Source organism: Rana temporaria, chromosome 5 (assembly GCF_905171775.1).
Source record: "Rana temporaria chromosome 5, aRanTem1.1, whole genome shotgun sequence".
In the NCBI taxonomy this organism is placed as follows: Eukaryota; Metazoa; Chordata; class Amphibia; order Anura; family Ranidae; genus Rana; species Rana temporaria.
Genome location: NC_053493.1, coordinates 269,260,728 through 269,275,628, shown reverse-complemented (window position 1 = coordinate 269,275,628; position 14,901 = coordinate 269,260,728). Strand labels below are relative to the sequence as shown.

General features: G+C 45.4%; 1 protein-coding gene across 1 annotated transcript; it reads right to left on the bottom strand.

The window, feature by feature from the left end:
• Positions 1 to 207: 207 nt before the first annotated feature.
• On the bottom strand, positions 208 to 14,598 carry LOC120941252. The gene is made up of 4 exons (XM_040354566.1): positions 14,262 to 14,598; positions 14,076 to 14,177; positions 10,761 to 11,613; positions 208 to 933 (listed from the first exon to the last, which is right to left on the bottom strand). The coding sequence occupies exons 1-4, from the start codon at positions 14,474 to 14,476 to the stop codon at positions 208 to 210; spliced, it is 1,896 nt and encodes a 631-aa protein (XP_040210500.1). The 5' UTR covers positions 14,477 to 14,598.
• Between the last annotated feature and the right edge of the window lie 303 nt (positions 14,599 to 14,901).

Below are 14,901 nucleotides of genomic sequence, written 5' to 3'. Positions count from 1 at the left end.
TGTCCACCTGTGGCCCCAGAGTTGGGCGGCTGCTACCACCGGGTATAGCTCGAATAGGGAGGAAGATTGGGTGAAGCCTGGGATTGCTAGTATCTCCGGCGGCCATGGTCCTGCGAACCAGTGGTGGCCAAAAATTGCCGCAAAGCCTGTAGAGGCTGTGGGGAGAGGGGCGATATTTATGGTATGAACATAGATATACAGTTCCAATTAGTGAGAAACTCTTTCCACATCAAGAGGTCCGCTAAAGCTGCGGTATCTAGTTTGAGGATCTGATCGGGGTCCTGTGACTGGGAAAGGAAAACCAGGAGGGGTGACGCGAAGGACCGGCCTTGAGGGACGATCCTTATAGTGAAATTGAGCATTCCCAGGAGGGACTGCAACTGTTTCCTGGTGCAACCCTGTGTCTGGGTGAAATTTTGGAGGACTGACCTGATGCGCGTCAGTTTGTCGGAGGGGTAAGCTGGCTTGCATGGAGGTGGTGTTCAGGTTGATTCCAAGGAAAGTGATGGAGTGTGCTGGATCGTCTACTTCATGTTCTGCAATGGGAACGTTGAGATTCCCGAAAACGAGTCTTAACTTATCGAGGTCTCCTGGGGGCGTGCCGGGTTGCTCGGTCAACAAGAAGTCATCCAAGTAGTGGATGACTTCTTGACACTGGGCTTGGTGCAAGAGTATCCAGGTGAGAGTCTGTGTGAAGTCGTCGAAAAGCCAGGGGCTACTCTTTGAGCCAAAGGTCAGCTTGGTAGCAAAATAGTATGAGTTTCTCCACTTGATGCCGTGCCAGCACCAGAGAGATGGGTGGATAGGCAGGAGTCTAAGATGTCGGATTTGGAGAGCCAGGCGCCTGTGCCGGTTTTGATTATGGCTTGGATTGCCATGTCTACGGACGCGTACTTTAGGGAGAACTCCTCTGAGGGGATTAAGGAGTTCAGGCTGGGGGTAGGGGAAGAATAAGGTGCAGACAGATCGTACACCAAACTGACTTTATTCGAGAACTTGCCCTTGACAAGTCCTATAGGGCTGACTCTCCATGTGTTGAAGGGGGGGGCTTAGTGAAGGGGCCTATGATGAAGCCTCGCTCCAGCTCGGTCTGCAAGAGATGGTCTATTGCCTGCTAGTCTGTGGCGGCTGAGCGTAGGTTCCTACACTCATAAGTTGTGTGGGGCAGGGAAATGAGGCCTGTGTGAAAACCTGCTGTGAACCCTTGAACAAGGAAGGTGGTGAGAGAGGGGGTGGGGTGGGAGGTGAGGTAGAGCTCCGGAATGTTTATACGGCCTAGTCAAGACTTCTGCTATTTGACTTGGCATAGGATAACGAAAAACCTCCGTATTTGTAACCCAGATCCACCAAGGTGTGGAGGTATAAGTCCAACTCTTCCCTCCTGTTAGGGGAGACAGAGCATAGGACATCCCTGAGCATCCCGAAGGCCAATGCAAATTCCGGAACAGACAATTTGCGATTGAGCCTTGGGTCTTTTGCCTTAAGGACCACCGATACGTCTCCCCAGGTGTAGGCCTTGTTTTCTGCTAAATCGTGGACTGAGATGAGGAGGGAGGCAAGGTTGATGTCCTTGCCATCCAGGATGTCCTTCCTAATGTTGGCTGGGACTATGTGTGCTGGAAGAACTGTGGAGCACTTGCCTGCGGGAGTAGCCGGGGCGGAGTGTCTGCAGTTGGACTGTGGGCGGGTCAGGGGTGGTCATGGACGGGTCAGGGGTGGCCGTGGGAGGGTCAGGGGTGGCTGTAGGCGGGCGAGCCTCCAGAAGTGTCATTCTAGCCTGCATTTCTGTGACTGTGGTAGACAGGGATGATATCATGGTGTGGAGTTGAGACACAGCGGTGGATATGGACTGCAAGGATGCCTGCTGGGTACTTGGTCCGGGTAAGGCTGACATCGTTTGAGGCTGGTGGTGGGAAAAGGAGCCTAAAAAGCTCTGCCTTCCTGGCTGTGGCCGGGAAAGGCACCTGCCTGCGCCTCAATTCTGTCGTCAATTTGGGGATGGTCCATCCCCTGAACCAGTGTCAGCTGCCGCTCTCTGAGATGGGAGGTGGTGAGGGAAGGGCAAAGAGGTCTTCGCTGCCGGCCTGAGACATGACTCTGGGTGACTTGTGCCCTGAGTGCGAAGTCTTGTCTTTGAGATCGGGGTTGGTCGACCGAGACGAGAATCGGGGTTGTTTCTGTGTCCTACAGGGTATTTTTTAATTTTTTTGTGTTGCAACTATATGCCATTTTTTTTTTACCTGTAGAAATGATGTCCAACCTGGGATGCAGGGAGGAGCTACTGAGCTTGACTGACCTGTAGGAGAAATGACAATATTAGGGACTGGGGGGTGGCTAGCTAATCTCAGACGTTTCTAAGTGAGCGAAATGAATAAGGTGGTCCGGAGGTGGAATTAATGGCAGAAATGTCCCATGACAGAGGCTTGAGTCGGTACGTTGCGGGTCTGGCCGACAACGAGCAGGCTCTGGAGCATGTACTGAAATGTGGTCGACACCGCTGGGGTATGCTTGCGACGAGCCTGCTTGCGAGAACCTGCAAGGGTTAGAATCTAAATGGTTTGGGCGAGTGGCAGAAATGTCCCATGGCAGAGGCATGAACCGGTGCGACGCGCTTGCGACTGACACCTGCCGGACTCTGGAGCATGTGCCGAAATGGGGTCAGGCCAGGCTTGGGCATGTTGGGGTGAGCTGCGCTTGAGAATGCTTGGATTCAACCAGATGTGTGGCAGCTAGGTGAGTGGCAGAAATGTCCTATGACAGAGGCGTGAATCGGTGCGTTGCTATGTGACTGACAACTACCGGGCTCTGGTGAGAAGCAATAAGCAATCAATGTCCTCTCAGAGACTGTGGGTGCCGGCAATGCACAAAGCAAATCTCGGAAAAGTCTTAGCTATGACTAAGCACTGGACCTCAGTGTGAAACGCGTCAGCCATATATCCCACTGCTTGCAGTGTTTTGTAGTGCTTTTTCCTTTTTCCTTTTTTACCATTAAAGGCTACCTTTCAAAAAAAAATTGGTGTGCAGCCTTCCAAATTTTATTTTCCGAGTTTTACCGGGCTCTGGTATATGTACTGAAATGGGGCCGATAGTGATTAGGACATGGTGCTGAGGCGGGCCTGTGCGAACGTGTGGGGTTTGCATTGGATGCGTGACAGTGTTACCCCATGGTGGGACGTGAAGTGGAGCGCTGCACGTGCGACTGGCTAGGATTGGGTTCTGGGCTATGTGCTGAAATGGGGCCAGCCATGGGGGTGCGTTGGTGGTGAAACTGCATGTGCGGGTGCAATGGTGCCCTGCGTTTGGGTGCATGTACATGTTGTGGGACTGACTGCTTCTGGCATGAGTGAAGCACTTGTCAGTGTGCTGGGCTGTGTTTGAGAAAAAGCGATGCTGGTTGGTGTGCCGAGTGAGCGTGGTACGTGACCACGGGGCGAGGGAAGGCTGGCAAGTAGGGGGGGGATGCACCGGTGGATGTGCTACGGGCGCATCCATGACACGTGCGGCATGTTTGGATAGGTGCGACCTGGACGTGGGTGACACCTGGCCTGACTGAGGTGCGGGGTGTCAAGGGGCAAGGTTTGTGGTGACAGCGGTGCCAGGACAGGGTGTCAAGGTTCGTGGGGAAGCCTTACCTGTGGAAGCCAGCCGAGCGCGTGTGCTGCGAGTGAGGCGGAGCGAATGCCTCTGTGCTTGCTGCTGAGTCAGCCTGGTGACGCGTGACGTCCACATCCTGGGCACAGGAAACCGACGGAGCCCGCAGCCGAGGGTGTTGACTATATAGGCTGCCGGGCTCCTCCCATAAATCCAGGCCGCTACTCGGCCTTCTTACTTATAACCAGCTTTAATGCGTCTGTGATGTGCTCATGATGGGGACAAGCCACAAGTTGACTTTAAGAACCTAACCTTCCACAGCAGCAGACACTTAAATTTCTTTCATTCCCCTGATGCGCCACTCAGCTTCTAGGGGAGGTCCTGAGCAAGCCCATTGCTGCTTAAAGTCATAGTATACGAGCTTCCTATTTGACAGCATTGATTGGCCCAGCACTGTCGCATAGAGTGATTTACATGCTCCTCCATACCTGGAAGTACTGCATATTACCTTCAGCACTGAACATGGCAGGGGAGTAAATATTTTTATAAGTAGATAGGAGTGAGGAAGTGGGGGGGGGGGGGTTTTAGCAAACATGTAGTTTTGTCCTAAATAGCAACCGCAGGCTGACTTCAGTAGGCAACTGCACACCATTACTTTTCAGTTTAATGATTTTTGCTGTTAAATGTTTGTTCCTCTCTATAGTGAAGAACATTTACTATTTTTATTTTGTCTCCCAATGCCTTACAATTCTAGTACATCTTGATATTTCAGTGTTCTATCCTAAACTGCAATCAAAAATTCTGGGTGAGGCTTGACCACACACATACCAAATGTACATGGCAATAGAATTGTTCGGAAAGAGCTTTCCTTACTGTGCTCAGGAATCATTCCAGAAAATAATGAATATTGCAATTCAGGCATGCTTATCTTGGCAAATAGATCACACTTTTTATCTCATAAAATATTGCTGGATGAGATGGAGCTATTGTGTTGCCGTGTAAGTGATTACATACTTGTTAATTACTGGTAGCTTTGGGAACATTAATTAGGTACAAGCTACCACCTACATCTGCTTCTTGAGAATAAGCAATTTTTTGGTAACATTGCCTTTCTTTGCAATACTGTTAAAAACAAATATATATATAAAAAAAAGTTTAAACAGCTATAAATACACCTTTTAACACAACAATCCCTTTAAAAATAACCTCAAAGGTTTCATACACACAGGTATTTTATATTATAAGATGGTTAACACATGTCTGAAGATTATTAGATTTAGCCAGCTCTTTTGCTTCAAACAGATTTCATGAAACCCTTTAGGCCTAATTCATACAGACTTCAACTTGTAAATGCCTTTTGAAGAGCAATGTGTACAGCAAGCATTTACAAAGCTGTTAACAGGCTTCGACTGGTATTTGGCAAGCAGTGCTAAAGCTTGTTAAAAGTGATAGCCACCACTTCCATTCAAATCTAAGTATTTTAAACTCTTCCAGACTGGAGCTGAAGAGGAATTCAAGAAAGCTTTGTCAAGCTTGTTGAAGGCTTTTTAAATGATTGCTATATACATTGTTCTTCTGACTAGGGTTTGAAAGTGCAAGCCTGTGTAAACAAAGTCATTATAGTAGAACTACAGTATAGGCAAAACTTTTTTTTATAACCCCTGTCAGATTTTTTTCCACCATCTGTGTCCCATTGCAGAGATTTCCCTTCACTTCCTGTCCCATAGCCAAACAGGAAATGAGAGTAAATCCCTGCAAATTTCAGGGAATTGCTTGGGTGCCCCCAGGTCATCAGAACCTGTGCCCACATTGGAAGATTTCCTTTCTATTACTTTTCCGACAACCCAACATTTTTGATTTTCTTTTACTTTCACTTTCAACGATAATGGTAAACGGGATAAACAGAGAGGGTGAAACTCCTTAATGGGGACACAGACCGATGTTCAAATCCCTCTCCACTCTATTCAAAACAAAAAAATGTTTGTTGCCTTTCGTTAGCCTGTGCTATGCAAAAAACATTGATAGCAATGTCACAAAATTCACACAGTTTAAGCTTAAAGTACAAGGGCATTTTGTTATAGTTTTGGATAGAGTAGGGAAGTTTCTCATGCTGTTTGTAAACCTGTTGGGGAGATTTACCCCTTTATTTTTCTGTGTGACCTTTGTTTTTGAGACAGAAAGCGATGAAAAATCCAATTTTTTTGTTGATGTCAACAGAGCAAGAGGTAAGTAATAGCGTATATATAGGTAAGGAAAACTCCTCCAATAGTTTTTGTGAAAGCTCTCTAAGATAGGGATGCCATTACATAGTTACATAGTTAGTCAGGTTGAAAAAAGACACAAGTCCATCCAGTTCAACCACAAAAAAATAAAAAACACAGTACAATCCCATACACCCAACTCCATACCCACAGTTGATCCAGAGGAAGGCAAAAAAAACCAGCAGAGCATGATCCAATTTGCTACAGCAGGGGAAAAAATTCCTTCCTGATCCCCCGAGAGGCAATCGGATTTACCCTGGATCAACTTTACCTACAAATCTTAGTACTCAGTTATGTACATTTAGGAAAGTATCCAGACCTTTCTTAACGCAATCTACTGAGCTGGCCAGAACCACGTCTGGAGGGAGTCTGTTCCACATTTTCACAGCTCGTACTGTGAAGAAACCTTTCCATATTTGGAGATGAAATCTCTTTTCCTCTAGACGTAAAGAGTGCCCCCTTGTCCTCAGTGTTGACTGTAAAGTGAATAACTCAACACCAAGTTCACTATATGGACCCCTTATATATTTATACATGTTGATCATATCCTCCCTTATTCTCTTCTCAAGAGTGAATACATTTAGTTCTTCTAATCTTTCCTCATAGCTGAGCTCCTCCATGCCTCTTATCAGTTTGGTTGCTCTTCTCTGCACTTTCTCCAGTTCTCCGATATCCTTTTTCAGAACTAGTGCCCAAAACTGAACTGCATTTTCCAGATGAGGTCTTACTAATGATTTGTACAGGGGCAAAATTATATCTCTGTCTCTGGAGTCCATACCTCTCTTAATACAAGAAAGGACTTTGCTCGCTTTGGAATACGCAGCTTGGCATTGCATACCATTATGGAGCTTATGATCAACTAAAACCCCCAGCTCGTTCTCCACTACAGATCCCCCCCAGTTGTACTATTCTAATGCCGCGTACACGGTCGTTTTTTGTGATAAATAAAACGTAATTTTTTCTCATGAAAAAAAACTATGTTTTTCAAACTTCATTTTAAAAAACGACGTTGCCTACACACCATCGTTTTTTTCAAAATGCTCTAGCAAAGCGTGGTTACGTTCAGCACGTTTGGCGGCACTCTGTTCCATTCAAGCTCGCGTCATAACTTGCTTCTGAGCATGCGCGGGTTTAAAAACGTTGTTTTAAACGTCGTTTTAGCCTACACACGGTCATTTTTTATGACACAAAAAACGACGTTTGGAAAAATGACATAAAAAATTGAAGCATGCTCTAATTTAAAAATTTTTTTTGTCGTTTTTCAGAAGACATAAAACAAAGTTTTCCCCACACACAGTCATTTTAAATTACGTTTTTTTTTTTCATTACAAAAAATGACCGTGTGTACGCGGCATTAGCCCCCAAGTGCATAACTTTACATTTATCAACATTAAACCTCATCTGCCACATAGTCGCCCAATTAGACAGAGCATTGAGGTTGGCTTGTAAATTGGAGTCATCCTGTAAGAACGTTATTCCACTGCATAGCTTGGTGTCATCTGCAAAGACAGAAATGTTACTTTTGATCTCAGACCCAATATCATTTATAAATATATTAAAAAGAAAGGGTCCCAACACTGAACCTTGGGGTGCAAAATCCAAGTATACCACGTCCACAGCCACGCCTCTGTTACCTCTTCATAAAAGGAAATCAGGTTTGTCTGACAACTTCCATGTTTCATAAATCCATGCTGTCTGTTGCTTAAATAGTTTTTTTCCAGCAAGAACTCATCCATGTGGTCTTTTATTAAATGTTCCAGTATCTTCCCAACTATAGAAGTTAAACTAACAGGTCTGTAGTTTAATCCTCCTACATATGTTTTACTGCAGTCTTCTCTTCCCTACACCCCTTAAAACGGGAAGAAAAGTGTTAAAACCTGCATATTGGTCCAGGTCTTAAGTGGTTAATTTACAGTAATATCTGCCTTTGCTGCATTGTTTTTATCAGTTTAAATGGCCCAATTTTGTGACAGCTTTTCTATAATTGCATGATATAAATGTAAACTCATGTTCTGTTTGATTCATATGGTGTTCTTTTGCAACCAAAGTGACTTTGGAACATATCCTAGCAGATACTAGCCATATCTGACTCCATCGCAAAACTTAAGTAAGACATGATGTCATTGCCTTTAAAAAACAAAACTTTTCAGGCCGACAGTCAAATGAATGATTCACAAAGCAAAACAAGAATTAGCTATCAGTCCACAGGAAAAAGCAGAAAAATAAGCAAACAGTATTAAAAGAAAATTGCAAAAATAAGATTTAGAACAATTCTATTGATATATTGATCACTAAAGGGTATCATTAAAGGGAATTATACGTTCTAATGTCATATGTACAATAACATTAGCAAGACCCTTTTTCTTTCCTTCATTTTACACGGTATACGTACATTGGGACATAGTTGCTGTACCATGAATGAGCAGGACTGGAGAGGGTGTGAGGCTGGAAGGAGAGAAGTCAAAAGATTCTCTGCAGCAGAGCTCATCCAGGTGGGTAGTCCTCACAACTTAAAGCGGGAGTTCACCCATAAAACAATTTTTCCCCTTAGATGGATGCTTGTTTTGTCTAGGGGAATCTGCTAGTTGTTTTAAAATATGAGCCGTACTTACCGTTTTCGAGATGCATCTTCTCCGCCGCTTCCGGGTATGGGTCTTCGGGAGCGGGCGTTCCTTCTTGATTGACAGTCTTCCGAGAGGCTTCTGATGGTCACATCCATTGCGTCACTAGTAGCCGAAAGAAGCCGAACGTCGGTGCGGCTCTATACTGCGCCTGCGCACCGACGTTCGGCTTCTTTCGGAAAATCGTGACGCGATGGATGCGACTGTCGGAAGCCTCTCGGAAGACTGTCAATCAAAATAGGAACGCCCAGTCCCGCAGCCCATACCCGGAAGCGGCGGAGAAGATGCATCTCGTAAACGGTAAGTACAGCTCATATTTTAAAACAACTAGCCAATTCCCCTAGACAAAACGAGCATCCATCTAAGGGGAAAAAGTGTCATGTACGGGTGAACCCCCGCTTCAATGGGAGAACTTCATATAAAAGAGACAAAGGTGTGATTCGGGTGATCATGCTATGAATCCCCTCTGCGAGTAACAAGAGTACTTTTGTTGAAAACACTAGTTGACTGGTATCAATGCTACCTTAGAGCCCATTCACACCTTGGCGTTTTGTCGCCTGTAGCGCGACGCGCACAAACGCCAGAGGGACCAAAATACATGTAAGGCTATGGGCATGGTTCACATCTGCACGCTGATGCGCCTGTCGCGCATCGCCTGTAGTCAAAAGAAGTTCCGGACCCTTTTTTGTCGCGCAATACGCGCGATATGCGCGTATTTGAGCGTTTTTTGTTTTCCATTGAAATCAATGTAAAACGCCCGATACGCGCGTATAGCGCGACAACAAGCGTTTGTACAAGCGTTTTGACGCCTCTGCTGCTCAAATTGAATACAGGAAATGTAAAAAAAAAGTACATAATCTCAAACAGGAAGTCCAAAAATCACCATTTTCCATAGGAGTATATCACACTGCAGCATGGATTCAGACATGGATGAAACCCTCTCCCTCCTAGACCCTGAAAAATTTATCAGGATGGTCAAGGAGCACCCCTGCCTTCATGACATTAAGCATCCATCTTACAGCCTGCGAACCGTTCGGAGGAGGGCATGGGACCAAATTGGCTCTCAGATTTACCAGAACTGGACCCAAATAACAGATAAGGATAAAAAAGGTAAACTCCTGCAAACAGTAATGAACATAAGTAGATGATATATATATTTTTTTTGTGGAAATTCAATGTTTGTAAACCCATGGTTTTTGACTTTTATCTACAGGTAAGACTATTTTGTAGGTATATTCTCAAGACTGACATTATGGCGGACACATCGTACACTTTTGACACAATTTTTAACGCCTTTCACATTTTTTGCACTAATGTGACTGGGAGGGAATTGCTTAATACTAGGGGGGTGAGGAAGGGAATGTGTACTCAATATAGTGTTGTAACAGTGGGGGAAGGGGGTTGACTGGGGGAGGTGACAGACCTGTGTCACTATTTGCAAGAGACACAGATCGGTCTCCTCTCTCCCTCACATGACGTTGTCATTTTGTTAGCCGCCAATGAGAAATGATCTCATCTGTTTACATATGAGATCATCTCTAATTGGCCGCACAGATTTTCTATCAAACGGTCACTCAAATGTGTCTTTCACAGTGTTCTGTCATTTGATGTGTCCAAGGTACACGGCCAGCACAGAAGTTCCCCGCTGGGCGCTCAGGAGCGCGCGTGGTGAAAGAGGGAAGGGTCAGCCGTACAAATACGGACCACCACAGAAGTAGAAACACCCTGTGGCCGTATATGTGCTGATGGCCGTCTTGAAGTGGTTAAATAAAATATCTATTGCCACCACCTTTTGTAAGCACCTATGCTGCTGCACGAGTGCCAGATTTGGCCGTTTGCTAGCCTTTGTCCGGCCCTTTGGACACAACACCTTCCAATGTCATGACGCACTATCCCCCCCATTGACAACAACAATGGGGCACTGTACTGTAGTATTCACTGATAACAATGATGGTATACTATTCCACCTAGGAGGATTAGTATACCATCATTGTTATCAGTGAATAATACAGTACAGTGCCCCATTGGGGAGATACTCCCCTTCCTAGTAACCACCAACCCTAATGTTCCCACTGATGCAGGACCCGTGAGTTGTTCTTCCCATCCTGACACTCTGACCCCGAATTTGACATCATAGGGATAATGCACCAAAAGTTAAAAAAATATAAAAATAAAATAAACATGAGACTTCTTAATACAAAATCAAATATTTTTATTTTATCACAACAGCATATTCACAAAAAAATAATAATGTTAATAATTAAATAGAATCCAGCTGCCATGGTACCTGTCCTGCAGGAGACATGAAATATGCCGCATACTGATCGCGGACATATGAACCCTGCCTGTTCCCACGGACACCAGTCCACTGAGCTCTTTCCAGAGTCTCAGCAACCGGCTCTTCAAAATCAAAGCCATCGCGCTGCCTCACAAAGTTGTGCAAGGCACACGCAGCTTTGACAGCAGTGACGGCATTCTGCATGTTTAACACTATGGGAGTGTGCAGGAGCCGCCACTTATTGGTAAGTATACCAAAAGCGCATTCAACTACTCGCCGTGCTCTGGTTAGGCGGTAGTTGAATACGCTCCTCTCCTGTGTTAAACTATGACCCGAATAAGGCCGTAGGAGATTTGTCCCCAAAGAAAAGGCCTCATCACCCACAAATACACTGGGTAGGGGAGGGCCATTTGTGCCTGGGAGTGGACTGCATTCTGGTAGGTCAAGACCATCTGTTCGCAGCATTTGACCAAAGGAAGAGTTCCCAAAGATAGTTGAGTCCGCGCTGCTGCCATATGACCCAATGTCTATGTATGTAAAACAATAGTTTGCATCAGCCACAGCCATCAATACAAATGAGAAGTATTTCTTGTAGTTGAAGAATTCGCTTCCACTTGTCATGGGCTTCACAATCCTAATGTGCTTCCCATCTATTGCTCCGACACAATTGGGAAAGTTGCAGCGTTGCCAGAATACCTCCGCAATCTGTGCCCATTCCTGTGCAGTAGGTTTCTTGAACACTACTTCCTGGAGAACCTCCCATATAGCAGAGCAGGTGTCACGTATGATGTAACTCGCTGTAGACTTGCCTATACGGAAGGCATAATGTAGACTTCCTAGAGACTGTCCAGTCGATAAATACCTACAAAGACAATAATATATATTATTTTATTTTGTTTTTGACAGTTAAAATGATAAAAAATAAGTGGAAGAGTATTCGTGACGCCTATACACGCTATATGAGACTAATAAGGAATACCAGAAGTGGATCGTCGGCATGTGCCCCGAAGGAATATATCCATGCGAAGGAATTGGAATTCCTTAGACCTTCATTGACTTTGGCGAGGTAAACTATTATCTGTACTAAGGACAGTAAACGAAATTGGTATACGTAAGTTATAATAACTCATTTATATTTTCAGCACTGAAAACAGCTGGGAGGAAGCAGCTCCAACCGCCCCTGTCGGGATGGATAGCTGCAGCATAAATTCTGCCGATCAGGCACTGGCGGGTCTGGAGCCGGAAAGCCAGTTGGCCACTTCTTCACAATCCACGACGGCAACACCTGTGGGAGAGGAGGAGTCCACACCAAGGCCGTTACCGCGTGTAGCTGCGAGAGGGATCAGAAGGAAGGCTCCGGATCCAGACCCCAATGTGAAACTAATGTTAGAGATAATGGCAGACATGAAAGAGAGAATGGGTACTAACCGTTCATACGGACACATGTCTGCCAAATGTCTGGGGGAGCTGATGGACAGGGTTCCGAAAAGGCTACAAGCTGATATGTTGGCAGGTACCATACGGTACATTGCCACATTCATACCACCAGAGGAACCATACCAATCCCCAGAACCACCACCACCCTATGGTCCTTATGCTACCCACCCCCCGCAACATATGTCAGCACCACCACTTCCTCACTTCACAGCACCACCTTTTCCCAGCCACCTACCTCAACCCACACCACCTTACCCGACTCAGACGACAACACTTTCTACCCACCCTCATCTACCAACACCACCTTCTGCATACACTACTCATACTTCCACAACAGTTCCTGATTTTACGCACCTGCAGACGCAAACTTCTACCTACCCTCCTCAGACTACCCAAACACTTTCACCTTACACACACCCACAGACGACACCTTCTGCCTACCATCCTCCGACTTCCCAAACACTTCATCTGCCGACACAACCTCCTACTTATTACCCTTCTCGGACGACATCGACTTATTCTGATTACCCACACCTGCCTACACTCCCACCTTACAATCCCCAACCTACACCAACACCACCACCACCACCAGCAACACCACCTTCCCGTTGGACGCATGCTAGTACGTCTACTTCCAAACGGTCACGTTTTGACCAATCAATACATGCTGGCATGTCAGTGGATGACACAGGGGAATCCCCTAAAAGTTTCCAAAATCTTTAATAAACTGTTCTATGAGCAACGTTTGCTTGATTTCTTTTTGTTGACAAAAATAAAAAAACACAAATTTGATGAATATAGTTTTTAATATTCTGTATAAAAAAATAAAAAAAATTGGACCTTCTAAAACGTGTGTTTTTTAATATTAGATGCATATACAAATATATTAGTATTGGGTAATGTATGCAATAGTGTTTGGTGCGTTTGGTGTCCGCCTATCATGGAGGCCCTCTCGTCCTCGGACGAGAGGGCCTCCGTGATGGACGAACACTGAACACAGTGCCTCATAGGACGCTGAATGTTCCGCCTATCACGGAACAGAAGATGTAGGAGGCACGGCTTTTGAAGAAACGTACGGCCACGATTCGCAAAGGTAAGGGCACGGTCTGATCATGTAAAGGGGCCGGTCTGGACATGCAATGGGGCAGGTCTGGCATGTAATGGGGCACAATATGGCATGTAATGGGGCACAGTCTGGCATGTAATGGGGCAGGTCTGGCATGTAATGGGGCACAATCTGGCATGTAATGGGGCACAGTCTGTCATGTAATGGGGCTCAATCTGGCATGTAATGGGGCAGAGTCTGGCATGTAATGGGGCACAGTCTGTCATGTAATGGGGCTCAATCTGGCATGTAATGGGGCACAGTCTGGCATGTAATGGGGCAGGTCTGGCATGTAATGGGGCACAATCTGGCATGTAATGGGGCACAGTCTGTCATGTAATGGGGCTCAATCTGGCATGTAATGGGGCACAGTCTGGCATGTAATGGGGCACAGTCTGGCATGTAATGGGGCACAGTCTGGAATGTAATGGGGCACAGTCTGGAATGTAATGGGGCACAGTCTGGAATGTAATGGGGCACAGTCTGGCATGTAATGGGGCACAGTCTGGAATGTAATGGTGGCACCGTGAGGCGAGTCATGAATAGTCGGAAGGGGGTAGTCTTATAAGGTGAGTATATCACAAAACCAACATTTTGGATGTAAAATTAGGGGGTCGTCTTACACACAGTGGTCTTATACCCCGGCAAATACGGTAGCTTTCTTTTGGGTTTTCTACATTTTTTTTTATTTTTTTTTATGGGCACTAGAGCATCATTTTGGAAAATTTAAAAAAAAAAACATATATCAGCACAATAAATTTGACAAAGATTTTTAACCTTACCTCAGTGTGATGATAAGTCGCTCCACAGGGGGTATGGAATTGCGGAAAAAGGTGTCCATCCTCTGTAATCTACCGCTGAGCAGTTCAAGCAACTCATCGAAGCTGTTAATAAAAATAAATGGGGTTTTTAGTGGACATGGAAAGGTACAATGTCAAAAAGAATGAATACAGATACTTTTTACTAACCTTTTAATTGACATCCTGGTGTAGTCCAGAAATTTCTCCTCGTGCTCTCGGAGATCATTATAAAGGACCCAAAATTGGCCTGTCTCTTCCCGACCGGCAATAACAGGGTGGATCCAGTATCTCCGTGCCCTCTTCCTTCTCCTCTGTCCCTGGTATAGCATATACGAGGTGGCGGTGGCTGCTGCCAGCATACATGCCATCTCATCGTCGCTCATTTTCTCAGTGTGGAGTCGGAAGCACAATGATGACCCGGAAGAGGTATATTAACACAGGAAGAGGAAAAAAAAAATCCTAGGATAGCAACAAGTGATGTCAGGGATGATAATTTTTCCTATTGGATTATATGAAAAACGACGAGGTACAAAAACGTCGGAAGACGCTGTATGCAAACGCGCGCAAACGCGCATATACGCGCGACAAAACGCCGAAAAAAACGCCGATAAAAACGCCGCTATTGCCTACGCCTAGGTGTGAATGCAGCCTAAAACACTGATCCAAGAATAATGTAGATCAGGAAAGTTGAAGTCAGAGCTTCCAGATACTGTACATGCTTAAATCCATTGGACAAGCATGAAAATCAGGGAACTCCTCAATATAATGAATCTGGGATTTTTGTGGCTAGTTGGATTAAATCTCATAG

Bases quoted from the DNA above. Each gene is read 5' to 3' on its own strand.
- LOC120941252 (XM_040354566.1), bottom strand. From the start codon at position 14,476: ATGAGCGACGATGAGATGGCATGTATGCTGGCAGCAGCCACCGCCACC. The intron at 11,614-14,075 runs GTAAGGTTAAAA...TTGTCTTTGTAG, and splicing joins CGACTTATCATCACACTGAG to GTATTTATCGACTGGACAGT. The intron at 934-10,760 runs GTACCATGGCAG...CCCTACCCCCAG, and splicing joins TCATGTCTCCTGCAGGACAG to CCTGAACTCCTTAATCCCCT.